The sequence below is a fragment of the Xiphophorus maculatus genome, chromosome 23, assembly GCF_002775205.1.
Source record: "Xiphophorus maculatus strain JP 163 A chromosome 23, X_maculatus-5.0-male, whole genome shotgun sequence".
Taxonomy (NCBI): Eukaryota; Metazoa; Chordata; class Actinopteri; order Cyprinodontiformes; family Poeciliidae; genus Xiphophorus; species Xiphophorus maculatus.
The window spans coordinates 20470579-20483335 of record NC_036465.1 but is presented as its reverse complement, the minus strand read 5'-3'; the positions used below and the strand labels follow the sequence as shown (position 1 = coordinate 20483335).

Below are 12757 nucleotides of genomic sequence, written 5' to 3'. Positions count from 1 at the left end.
ATGGTGTTTTGCCATATGTGTGATCTACAGCTAAATAGTAAACACAGCAATCATAGCAGAAAGCAACAACTATTACAAGTTCTCAAGTTCAGAAGAAGAGGAAATAGTCATTGATAGCTGCAGTGTCTAATTTTTTTCCCCATGTTTTTGAAAAAAAAAAAAAAAAAAAGAACAGAAGGCATCAGTGGGACGTTCTCCTGCTGCACAAGGCCAGAACTAAGCGGGTGGAGTTCAGTGTTTTGGACCAACGGTACATACTTCCTCACCGCCTCAGAAAATTGCCATCTTGCTCTCATGCTGAAAAAGCTTCTGGCAATTGAGTAGTCAAGGCTGTTTGGCGCATCAACAAACACGGCCACAAAATTCAGATCATTCACACAATAGTTGTGCATGCAAAGAGCGAAAACTTCGCAAGAAGGGTTGTGACAAGACGGGACAGACGATATGAGACTGAGTACAAAATGATGCGATTTTCATCATGCAACTGCGACCTTGAGAACCAATTTGCTTTATATAATTTAACTCTTAAAACCATTTAAGTTTAAAACATGGACACAGAAAAGTAGAATAATAGACAGGGTTTTTTATCTTGCCCTTTATCTAAGACTTTTGTTTTGTTTTGCTTTAGTTGATCAAATCAAGCCAACATTTGACTGGAAAAACTAGAATTTGTCTTTGTGGATCAAAGTGCACATCTCATCACTTTGAGTGCGTAGATAATGTCAGCATGAAAAATCTGATCAGAATAATAGATAAAATCATTTGAAAGACTTTACTACAATGTATTGAATTGTCTGCCAGTTTCCCCTTCCTTCAGAGCGAGTCTAATAGGAAAACATGCACCCTTGAAAACAGTTTTCCCCCTGTCACTCTTCTTGCTTTGGCCAGCAGTCAGTGTCCACGATGCCAGGGGAGCTGCACTACCTGATAAGCAAAGGTAGAGGCTCCCTGACACATCTGTCTGCTTGATGAGCCAAGTGTCAAAGCCCCCCAAAGTGCTGGATGAAGTGCATCAATAAACGACTTTAATCCCCTCCTGGGGCCAATGTCCTCCCACTAATAAGGGATCGTTTTACACCGCTGGCTGTAAGCAGAGAGGTAAAAGTGGCTTGGCATGCGCCTCAGCACGCGGATGTGCTCTACGCTGGGAATTGTCTGTACACAGGTAACAGGCTGTAAATCACAGGCGCCTGCTGTTGCTTTAATTGTCGGACTGAATTGGTGTTTGCTTCCTGTTTGTTTCTTTCTTGTTTAACCTCTCTCTGTTGCCCCCTTTTGCCATTTTGTTTTTTAAAAGACCATGTCCATTTGTCATCACTAGCTCTCCATCTTTCCAATACTTCCTGCAATTTTGACTTTCAGGCCATTTTCCTCTCATACCACTCCAACTCTATTCCAGAAAGTTTCAGATACTACAGAAAGTAAAATAAAATAATAATAAAAAATAAAAAAAATAAAAAACAGAAGCACAGGGACTGAGCAGTATTGGTTGTTCTGAAGGACATGTGGGTTGCTTGCATCCGCAGGGGAGAACCAATGAGTGTCCTAGTCAGAGTGACCCTAATTAACCACATATTATCTACAGGCTGTGCAGAGGATTAAGGCCCTTAGCTGTGGACCGTTCAGGCCTGGAGATCCAGGGAAAGAGGACTGCATGAAAACCCACTTCATATTCTGCCTCAAACCTGAATTTAGATAAAAGTGGGAATGTGAGACTGGACCTCAAAAGATCCAAGTAAGAAGGCAGAATGCAGAAGAGAAATGTGGCTGGGATTATACAGTTGTATGAAATTTAAACATTTGCCACTGTGTTTTCCATTTTTGCCTTTTATTAAACCTAAATGTTATGTTATGAGGCAAGGATAACCCAAGACAATACAAAAAAGCAATTATTAAAATGACAGTTTTATATATAAAAAATGCAATCATCCTAACGAACCTAACACCATGTGAAGAAGTAATCACCTTCTCGTTAACTTGTTTACTGTGGCTAAAAATGTTTATTTTAATTGTTTGTTTTTTTGGAAAGCTAAGCTGAATTTCACTAAAGCTACCAGATCTGTAGAATCAACAAAATGTTCAAAAATAACATCTATGACAACATAAATAAGGTTTAGTGGTCTTAAAATATTATCTGCTTGTGTTTAGATTTAAAGAGAGAAAAAAAGTTACTGTGATATCATCCTGGAAAGGATTACAAAGTTATTTCTAAGGTTTAGGAAAACTAGCAAACTATACTAAGAGTTATTATCCATAAACAACGGAGGTGAAACTTCAAAGAAGTGGTTGGTTGACCAAAACTACTCCAAAAGCTGATTGATGACTTTTTAAGTGTCATTTAGGAACCCAGAACATCTAAAGCACAACAGACCTCACTGGCTTCAGTTAAGTTCAGTTTTCACAATTCAGCAAGGAGAAAGAGTTTGGGCATAATTGGAACCCATGGGAGACTTCCAGGGCTGCTAACCAAAAAGAACATAAATTCATGCCTGATAATTCTGAAAAATATCTGGACTATCCCTGAAATCTGTGAGAAAATATTCTTTGGACACCTTTCGAAAAGTCAGTCTTTTTGGAAGGTGTCCATCTTATTACATCCAGCTAAAAAAAAAAAACAACTATAAAATGAATACCACATCAATGGTTAAGCTTGGTAGTTGGATGGCCTTGAGCTACTTTGTTTCTGATGGTTGCATCTGATGGTTTGCTGTTGCTGATGAAATTCAGCTTTCATCAGGTTATTTTAAACTGTTGATAAAATTTCTTCATTGTCTTAAACATGTGACAAAAAAGCTAAAAGAATAACTCTATAATGGATAAATACTTTTTCACAGCACTGGATCTGCTGGTCAGGGCTTTTCTATAACTACTAAATATAGCAACCACAATTCACAATGCACATTCCCAGGAAAACACTGTTTCTGGCACGCTTACAAAGAGGAACAGATATTTTGACTTTGTCTGTCATCTGCTGGAAATCTCCCTCTCCCCCTAGCAAGGTGATGTTTGAACAAATTGAAGTTACGGTAGGAGGAGAGGATCATTTTTCTGTTGAGAGATAATGAGCTCATTTTCCCGCCTGACACTAGAAATCCAAGAAATTAAAACTTTCCTGTGTTGACAGGTTGTCATGTACACAGCATCCACAATGCAAGGCAATCTGGGGACTACACAGAGCCCCCATTGAAGCAACACAATGAACTGCTCCCGCAGGCCGCCGCAGAGTCTGATTTTGGTTGGAAACACTTTAGTAGCAGCTGTGACATACCTCATTTCAGTTGAAAGACGAGCCAATATCAACAACATGATTAAAGAGGAGATTAACTGGCATCAACCAGTCAACTGTTGGATGGATCCAAATGCTACAGCTCATAAAAGTGCTATTGCTTTTAGAGAGGTAGAGTATTACAAGGGTGATGCTTTGCAAGTGAATGCATTTCATATTTTCATAATACCAAAATATTCTATTAGAGTTATAACAGTGCAACTCTTCATGAGGCTCCCATGGGGTATTACAGAGCAAATTTAAACTTCCATTATCCTGCTACGCGTTAGCTTTATGGAGTCACTAGAACACAGTTCTCGGCTGTAATCCAGTCCATATGCGCCCGGCTCAAGACTCTTCAACTTACCTCGATCGGTGTCATAGAGGTAAACAAACTTCTGCCACTTGTAGTAGGAGAGCAGGCTGAGCACAGCACCTCTCAGGGTCGGCCGCATCTGGATGACAAACTGCACCTCGTTATCGGTGGGGTAACTGGGCGTGACAAAGGAGGTGTGCAGAGCGCCGCAGAAGGAGGTCAAGGTGTTCATGGACTTCTTGTCGTAGAATCCGAAGATGGCGTACACCCCACGGGAGAACTGGGAGCAAACTGCAGGGACAGAAAAGTGCAAGAGGACATGCGTCAGCATGTTTTCACTTTTGTTAGCTTGAGCTTCATCACTTCAGGGTGTAATCGTTCTTTAGTGGCAAACACACAACAGACTGAAAAAGGGATCATCTGTATGTAAATGCTCTGTGTGCTTGATAACTAGTGAAAAGAATGTAAATAAATAAACACACAAATGCAGATGCTGACAACATTAAGCTGTGACATTTTCCTCATTTTATATTTAATGGCTTTCAAGATGCATGTAACAATCTACAGTGCCTTGAAAAAGTATTTATGCCTCTTGATTTTTTTAGTCATGCCTCACATCACAACCACAAATTTCAACATGTTATATTGGAAATTTATGTGACAAACCAATACAAAGTAGTACATAATTGCAAAGCGGAAGGAAAATTCTTTTTAACATTTTTGATTAAAAAAAGGAATGTGTTGAACATTTGTAATCCCCTTTACTTTGTGAACTAAGTAGAGATCGCCTGTAGTTCATTCTCAGTAGAACTGTTTTGTGAAAGCCTCAGAGAATGACATTTAATGCAGGCTTATGTGAGAAAACACTGCTTCGTTCGTTTTCTAAAAGTGGGAACATGATGGCTTAATAGTGAAGGTTATCCTGCAATAGTCAGCCCCGCCCACTCCTCACTACTACCCAGGGCTGCCTACTGACCAGTTCTCTGTCTAACAGGTCCGGAAAATCTCTGAGACCTGGGTATTACCCTAAAAGTACTCTATAAGAGATAATCTATTTAAACTGGTGGCGAAAGTGATTCGTCTAGCTCTAACTACCTCCAATCCAGAAGTTATGACCCTTTACAGTTAAGAAACAATCAGCTGAGTAGCCCTCACAGCTGCATAATTCCAATAACCACTTCTGTTAACGGTAGCCCACTTTCTAAATCATAACTTGCACTTGGAACCGGCTAGATTATGTTTAGTGACTTAGATGTAAGTCCCAGGGTCATTATTTATTCTCACCAAAGGAAATTATGAAGCCTCCTATTTACTGGAATCATGTACATTAGTTTTACCTTAATTAAAAGAACTGAACGAAGATTAAATGACTCTATTAATTCCAATGTCCACCAACCTCTTTAGAATTTTATAGTATAAATTTATTAAGCAAGCTTAAGCAGGGATATGCGACATACAAATCAATAATCAATCGTAAATAATTCAAAAACAGTGTAATAAAATTTACATGTACAATCATACTACCCTGTCCTCTTTTCCCTGACTAAAGTCGCAAGTTCTGAGATGGAATTTCAATGAGCAGATTCAACTCATACCCAGACGATGGTGGATCTTTGGCAACAGGAATTTCTAGCATCCTTGGTTGAGGTCTTTGCCTTGTGTGGAAAAAACCCTCTTTAGAAAAGAAACAAAGCAGAACGGGTCCGAATCCTTTTGCAAAACCCAGTTCCTCATCCCTGAGGGAGCTTTGTCCTTCCTCCAAGTCTTGTTGCAGAGTTTGTAATTGCTGGGCTGAGACGAGACCGACGATCGAATGAAGAACCAGGGATGGGGCGATGGAACCCAGTCCTTTCTTGGCGGTGTGAAGTCCGAGCTCCCCCGTGGTTCTGAAGTGCGGTCCGTGGCTCAATCTGCTTCAGCAAGTTGTCTCTCCTTCTGCGCCGTCGGACTGGGAACGGCTGGTTCCTCTTTTCAGCCCCTTTTTATGCATCTCTCCACCATGTGTGTGTATGGGGAGGTTTGGCCTACGTGACTTTCTCCACATCTGCTGTATCTCATGAAAAAGTCCTCACATTGCCCAATCTATTTCTGCTGACCATGGTGGAAAGTCCCGTACTTCCCCTTTCTCCGTTGCTTCAGCCAAACTCAACACTCCAACCATCCTGTGCGCTCTGGCCATCTGTTCAGAACTGCTTGCGACATTTCCTGTTTCAGGACTGTGCTGTATTCCTCTCTTTTTCTATAACCCACTATTATGTATTATAGCTCATTAAACACATTAAATCTGTTGTTAAACCTGTTTGAATTAATTTCAAATGATTACAACTTCACATCATCACAAGTTTGATCCTTAGTTAACAATCAATCACATCTCTTACTTATTATAATTCATCAACCATAATCTTTCCACAGTTAATTCATTACAGAAATCATTACAGATCACATTTCAGATAATACATTTCAGAAGGTTATTATGTGATTACTTGTATTCATTTTACTATTCCTTCATATTCAATTTAATTAGCTTTTAATCAAACTACAAGATTACTTATTTTCTCTCAGGCCTCTATGCACCTTTTCTGCATGCACCCGGAAAGATCTCACACCCTATGCCAGTTTTCTTGACACCCCCTCCATGAGATCGGACGGTGCTTCGCAGAAACCACAGAGTCCAAAGTCAAAAGAGATCAAGTCCATCATCACAAGTGATAGTGAGGATGTCCCGCTCATAGCAGGTAACCGGAGACAATGAAGGTGTCCAGGAATCCACAACCGCATACTCCGACAGATTGGATGGCGGAGAAAGCCAGCGTTCTGCGCCCAAATCGTTGTCAAGTGTAGAGTCACCTGAGACGGAAAGGGTGGAACGTTCCAGCGGAGGCGGCAGAGGCGAAGGCAAGTCCATGCCGAAGTCTGGCAGCGTTGATGGATTGTTGCAGTAGCCGTCCAACTCTGCCAGCAGATCCTGGAAATCCATATCACTTGGTGATGGAGATGAAGGGGAAAGGATGTCCTCAGTCTGGCATGCTTGGGGAGATGAACTGAGGTTCTCAGTTTGGGTACCTCTCTCGTTAGTCGCACTGCTGGCTTGGCATCCGACGTCGATAAACAAATCCGGAGACACGGGACGTGTAGGCGGAAGATAGTCGCCCACCGCCACAACTCGGCCATCCAACAGATGTAAAGTTGGGAGGCATTGCCGAGTAAGTTGGTGTTCCCACAACTTATGAATTACGGGCAGCCGTAGCCCCGTATACAATGGAGATGCTGGGAAGTCGTCGTCGGCTAGGCCAAATGCAGAGGTCCACACGATTTTGTGCACCCGTTCCAGGGATCTAGATGTGGAATCCGCTATGTAGGGCAAATCCTCCAGCCCTGTGGCGCAGAGAATTGCCGTTACATCATTAAAATGGCTGCTCACGCATTTGTGACACCAGCGGGCGGACGATGCCACCCAAATGAATCCATAGGATTCTGCGGTGATCCCACATCCCACACAGCAGGTTGATGCCTGAGGAGAAACAGTAACCCAGGTAACTTCATGATTAGTGGTTATTGATTAACTACATGTACTTACAATGACGAAAATGCTAAAGCGAAAGCTGAGAGAGTAGGCTGGTTTTAAGCCCGTGTGCCAGCTTGTTTTGCGAGCCAAGGTGAATTAATCACAGGAGCCGAAATGTCATGATCTGGTGCCGGTTCACCTCGATCATAGACATGAGCTGAATCATGGAATATTGCCGCGTAGGTCATCAGCCAGACAACAATGGCGAGGTCCGAGGTCTCATGAAGCCAGTAGAGGACCACCAGGATCCCCCAAACCGTTGCCCAAAGAGCCAGAATTACCCACTTTTGCATCCAAATTCGCCGTCCTCGACCCTTGATAGCCAAGGCCTGGCGCGCTAAGTAGATGAGGATAGATACTGCGAAAAGCCCTTCTAGAATGGCTGTGAGAATCTTAAATGGGGCGGTTCGTGTAGCTTGTGCGCCCCCCAGGACCAATTCCAGTATCAGGGCTGCGGTATCGGTGATGAGCCACAGGCAGACCACAACGCCCCTGCGCCAATTGATGCGAGTACGGCCCATCAAGTAACAGGCAAAGAGGGACGAAGCCAACCCCCATCTGTGGAGAATGATTGGACGGAGGATAAGCTTGGCATATCCTTGTAGCGCGACGAAGATCCTCATAGGATGTCCCTTGGGCCAAGGACCGGTGTGGCAGAAGACTACCCAGGCCAGGGTAATCCCTAAGTGCTCAATGGTACTCACTTGAATCGGTGCAAAAAGTGAGTTGGGATTTGATGAGTTGGTCGAAGAGTTGTTTTCCATGATGTGAGATGATGGTCGCTCTGGATCAGATCCTGTCGGCAGCTGCGATGAAGGTTGAATGGCTCGCAGGCACACGGCAGCTCTCTCTTATGCAGAAGTAGGCTCCTCCTTAGGGGGGAGGGGCTGGTAGTTCCTCTTTTTGCAACGACAAAGTGCTTTCAGCCACGCCTCCAAGACGATTTTGCCGATGAGTATTGCTACGGCGACGCCCAGGAGTCCTAAGAGATATGGCCATAGCACGCTCAAAGCGTCTAGCAGCCACTGTTCAACAATGTTGAGGCCTTCTTCTACCACATGAGCAATTTCTTCCACAACCTCGGTGGCGACGGCCACCAAAGTTGCTCCCATAGTCTCATACCAGAAACAGTCATGTCTATTAGAGCCTTCTCCACATTGCTGCCAATGCTCCATAGTGGTGGAGCAGGTGAGATTGGAATACAACAGGTTGGGTCCTACCCAGTCAAACCCTGAGTCTATGTTCCCTTCACACAGACTTTTCCGAAAAGCATGTCCTTCGGCGATGGCTATAAGGGGATTTGGAATGAACGGAACGGGTAGTCCAAGAATGCTCTTGCGCTTCTGGAGATGATATCCTAGGATTGCGTCGGTGCATGTCCGTCCGCTCACTATGGCCCTCCGCCATGTGCCATTGATTTTCCGCCAAGTAACCTCAGAAGAGTGAGTGTCATACTCATCTGCATAATGTTCCTGGCAGTAGCTTTCCCAACCTCGGACGGTTTGGCAGGGTCTTCTGGCCAAACTGATTGTGCATTCGAGGACCCGTCTTGTTGTGTTTCTACAGGTCATGCGCCAAGGTCTCGGGTTGACATAACTGTCAGGTCTCCAAAAAACTCCAGGCCAAATCATGCGGTCTTTCGAATAAACCGTGGCGATGTACTGGTACTTGACCCAGTAGTTTGTTGATTCCGTGAGGCATGGTGTTACCCAAGCTTCAAACTCATCTTGTTGGAGTCCCCACCACTCGTAGTCCCAATTTCGAGTGTAATCCTCGTACCAGGCTCGCAAAGCCCATTTGGCAGTAGGTGCTTTTTCAGGATCAGGGCAGTTGTACCTCCAGGTGGAGTGAAGAGCGTTCCCCGTTTGCCAGAGGTCACAACGTGGCGATGAGTGGGTTTTCCTCCAACAGGTGTCATTAAGGCTCTCAAAAATTCTTTTGGCGACACATTTGTCAATTTTTGCAAAGTCCGTTTTAGGAGCGCTCAGAAGGTCATCAGGAGTTGGAAGGGGTTGTGTACGCAAATTGGCAATGTGTAGCTCCTCCAAACCAGTATGAGAGCGAACCGTTCCCTCCGGGAAGTCTCCCATAAAGAACGTCTGGTCTTTGGCTATGAATGTCCATGGGAATGAGTTGTTCAGCCAGGTTTCAACTTCTGTGCGGACTGTGCGTGTAGAGTGCCACAAATCGGCCCAGTATTCCTCTATGGCTGTAACTATATAATTCTGTCCTGCACATTGCACAAACTTATTCCAGAGGCAAGGATTTAACCAACGAAAGTGGTGTGTATAACAGTGCTTTTGCTCATTTTCATACATAAACCGTCTAGGTCCTTGTCTGATCAGGAAAGCCGTCATGTTAGTCAAATTGGCTGGTGTAGGTGAAATCGTTGCATTGACTGGAAGGATACCTCGAGAGGCATTTCGGAAGGTCCAGTTGCCCGTTGGTGCTGTTGGGATGATGTCATCCTTTCTGCAGTTCAGGTGGATGTCTCCCCAAAATTCCCCTCGTGGAAGCCAGGCCCGACAGCCTGAGGACCTGTGTGGGGCTGGGTATACTACTTCGGTATCCCAGTACCCTTGACTTGGCATCAATAGCAGCGATCGACAAGCCATGTTGCAATGCCATTCTGGCATACCTCGGTCCGGGTGAATCCAGTTGCATCTGACGGTCCGTCGTTCTTTGTTGTGCAGAACCCGTATCCAGCAGAGCACTCCAGTCTCGAGGAAGTCATAGTTGTAGATCTCCCAGGTGCGATTCAGAAGGTCGTCCAGTGTGGAGTCGTTCAATTTGAAGGCTCGGCGTTCCACGTACTTTTTCCCGTTGTCCTTGCTGAATAGGCTGGTTCGATTCTGGACAGAAGTTTCGTTGTCCCATGGCACAAAAATAGCCGTGGTGCTTGTATTCCAACAATTGAAGTTAGCGTACTTAGAATGTCCGTAGGTGACTCTTGTATGCGTAAGATACCACGGTCCAACTCCGATGAAGTAGAAGATAGTAGCAAGAACAGCAGCAGCAAACAGCAGGGCAAGAAGCGTTAGCAGCCCTTTCAGGCATAGGGTTTTTCTGGTTATCGTAGTCGTTTTCCGTAGCAAGGGTTCGTTAGAGGTCTCCGAGTCGTCGTCAGTGTCAGTAGAGCTGTCTGAATCCGATGTGATATCCAGGCAATTCGGGTCTGTAGGCTTGCGCCTCATGCCGATAGCATCCATCCTGGCCAGATTAGTGCTTCCCTGGGATCCGCTGTATCAGGCGTAGTGCAGATTTTTCTCAGAGAGTTGAAGTGGCCCTGGTTGGCAGGGTTCTTTCCAACCCGTCTGGTGGCCCTTCTCTGCTGCAGGGCTGTATATATGGGAGAGGGGTAGGGTAAATCAGGCTCCAACCCCCTCCACACCCACTTCCAGTGGAACACCCTCCAGTAGTCCGGCCTAGGGAATGGGCCTGGGGCGGTTCCATTTTTCAGCGCCTGGTCTTGCCAGGATTCGTGTTTGTACCCTATTGGGGCAGGTACTGAGACGTAGGTGTACAATGATTGTCCATGCAGAGTTAGTCTAGTGCGGTACCCCCAGGTTGACGGAGTAAAAATCCTCTGGTGTGGTGGATTGGGGTAGACCCTATCTATTTCCAATTTTAATGGAAGCTTGGTGTTATTAAATATATAACATTCAGGATTTATTTCCCTCCTTACTATGGTTTTCGCCATACTTGGTGAAGTGGTCCAAATCAGCATGTCATTAAGTGAAATTTCACAATACAGTCCTTGCAGTGGTTCAAGATAATGGGGACCCCACCTAATCCGTAGCTCGATCCCCTGTAACCTGAAATACACTGTATTAAAAGTCCATGGTAGAGATCTTGGGCACATAGGGGAGATTGATGCAACATTAACCGTGTTGTCGGATCCTCTTCCTTTCCAAGCGGGCGGTGCGGTAGGGATAAATAAATGTGGCTTCATGGCAGGGGGCGTCGTGTATTCTTCACTTTCCCCCACCTCTTTTACGTTTTGGAAATTGGTGGGTCGGAGATATATGAGATACTTAAGAAAATAGGCCTCAGTGAGCGGATTGGAAACAGTGAAATCTTCTCTTGGCATATCTAGTAGAATGGAGGTGGTAGGGAGTTTTAAAAACGGGCCTCTGTCTGATAGTCCCGATGAGACTCCAACCCCCACTTTGAACAATCTAGTCACAAAACACTGTCTCCCCTTTCGTTTTTTGGTTTTTTGCTGACCTGCAGACTCGACGACTCGTTTTCCTCCTTCCGGTGCGTCCATCAGTCTTGGTTTGTCTTTCTCCATGGAAATGCTGAGGCGAGCTTCTGCCAGGCGTGAGTTTTGGATTTCTTCTTGGGAGGCTCCGGCTCCGTACTGGACACGGTGGCGTGAGTCTGCTCGTCTGGTACCACTTTGATGGCTGCTCCGACTGAGTAGATCCCTTTATAGGGGACGGTGATCATGCGCACTGACAGCTGGACATGACAGGAGGTGCTAGGATCAGAGGGCGTACTCGCCCTGTGAGCCACGCCTCCCGGGTGTTGCAAAACTCCATCCCGAAACTGGGATTCCGCTGTCACCCAGTACAGGCAAGACTTCTCTTTTGGTCTCACCGCATTGCTGCCCCATCCTTCCACCTCTGTGGTGTAGTAATACATATCCGAGCTGCGCACCCCATCTTCTCTTGGTACATCCGGCAGATCCACTATGGGTATCGTGCAGTCATTGATGACCTCCAAAATTAGATGTGCCCAGGTGGTTAGTTCCCAGGGGCCTGTCCACCCACCGTTAACGGCTTGCTCTCGGGCGTCATCTGGGAGTGCACTTAGCTCCTCAGCTGATGGTTGGTATGCATGAGGCCGATGTACCCGGAAGACCACAGGAGAGTGGTTGGCATTCAATGGTGGACACGACAGGGATGCTCTAGCAGCGTCATATGGCCAGGCGGCCTGAACAGAATCCCACAGGACATCATGGGGCCCTTCTTCCCTCTTCCACACCCATGGGTCCAGTTCCTCTGGAGTGTTCGGAGGGGCGGAAGGTCCTGGTAATATTATCGGTATGGAGCTCCCATAGTTCGGCTGCACTTGCCCATAGGTTCTGTAATATCGCAGCGAGCTGTAAAATCTTGTCACTTGCCACCCTTCAGCTTCGCCTGTCAGTGTTACCTCTCCACTCTTCAGCTGTTCCTCGCACACAGGGCAGTGGTGTAGCTCATCTCCGTCCCACGTGCAATAACAAGTTCTTGGTTTTTCCTGGAGCCACCCCCATTGGGTTTCCAACTTAAGCCGGGGCAGGTAACCCACTCGGCAGTTCCCACAGACTGTGTTGTTCAATACCGTGACTGGGGAGACGCGAAGGTGTTGTAGCATCTCTGCGGTAGCCTCCTGGTGTCTTGGCTTCTCACGGCCCGGTCCTTCCCAGATAATGGGAAGATGGTGGTCGGCTAAACAAACCGGGCAGCCGCTTTTAGCTTTCCTCCAGACCAGCATCTCTCTGTCCTCCGACAGGACTCCATTTTTGGCCCAATCCAATTTCTTCAGGGCTCGTCCTGCCCAAATCCCTGAAGGGGTTCTTCTAATTACAACCACCCCTTTCACGGTGGCCAGTCCGAGATAGGGT

The 12757-nt window shown here is 45.7% G+C and overlaps 1 protein-coding gene across 5 annotated transcripts in view; it reads right to left on the bottom strand.

Annotated features, from left to right (window-relative positions):
• Positions 1-12757, bottom strand: part of LOC102222063 (glutamate receptor 3-like) — a 123902-nt gene that overhangs the window by 70499 nt on the left and 40646 nt on the right. For all 5 annotated transcript variants that reach the window (XM_023328957.1, XM_023328956.1, XM_023328955.1 and 2 more), the window contains exon 3: positions 3633-3872. In XM_023328957.1, coding sequence (XP_023184725.1) covers positions 3633-3872 — 240 coding nt within the window. The remainder of the gene's footprint in view (positions 1-3632; positions 3873-12757) is intronic.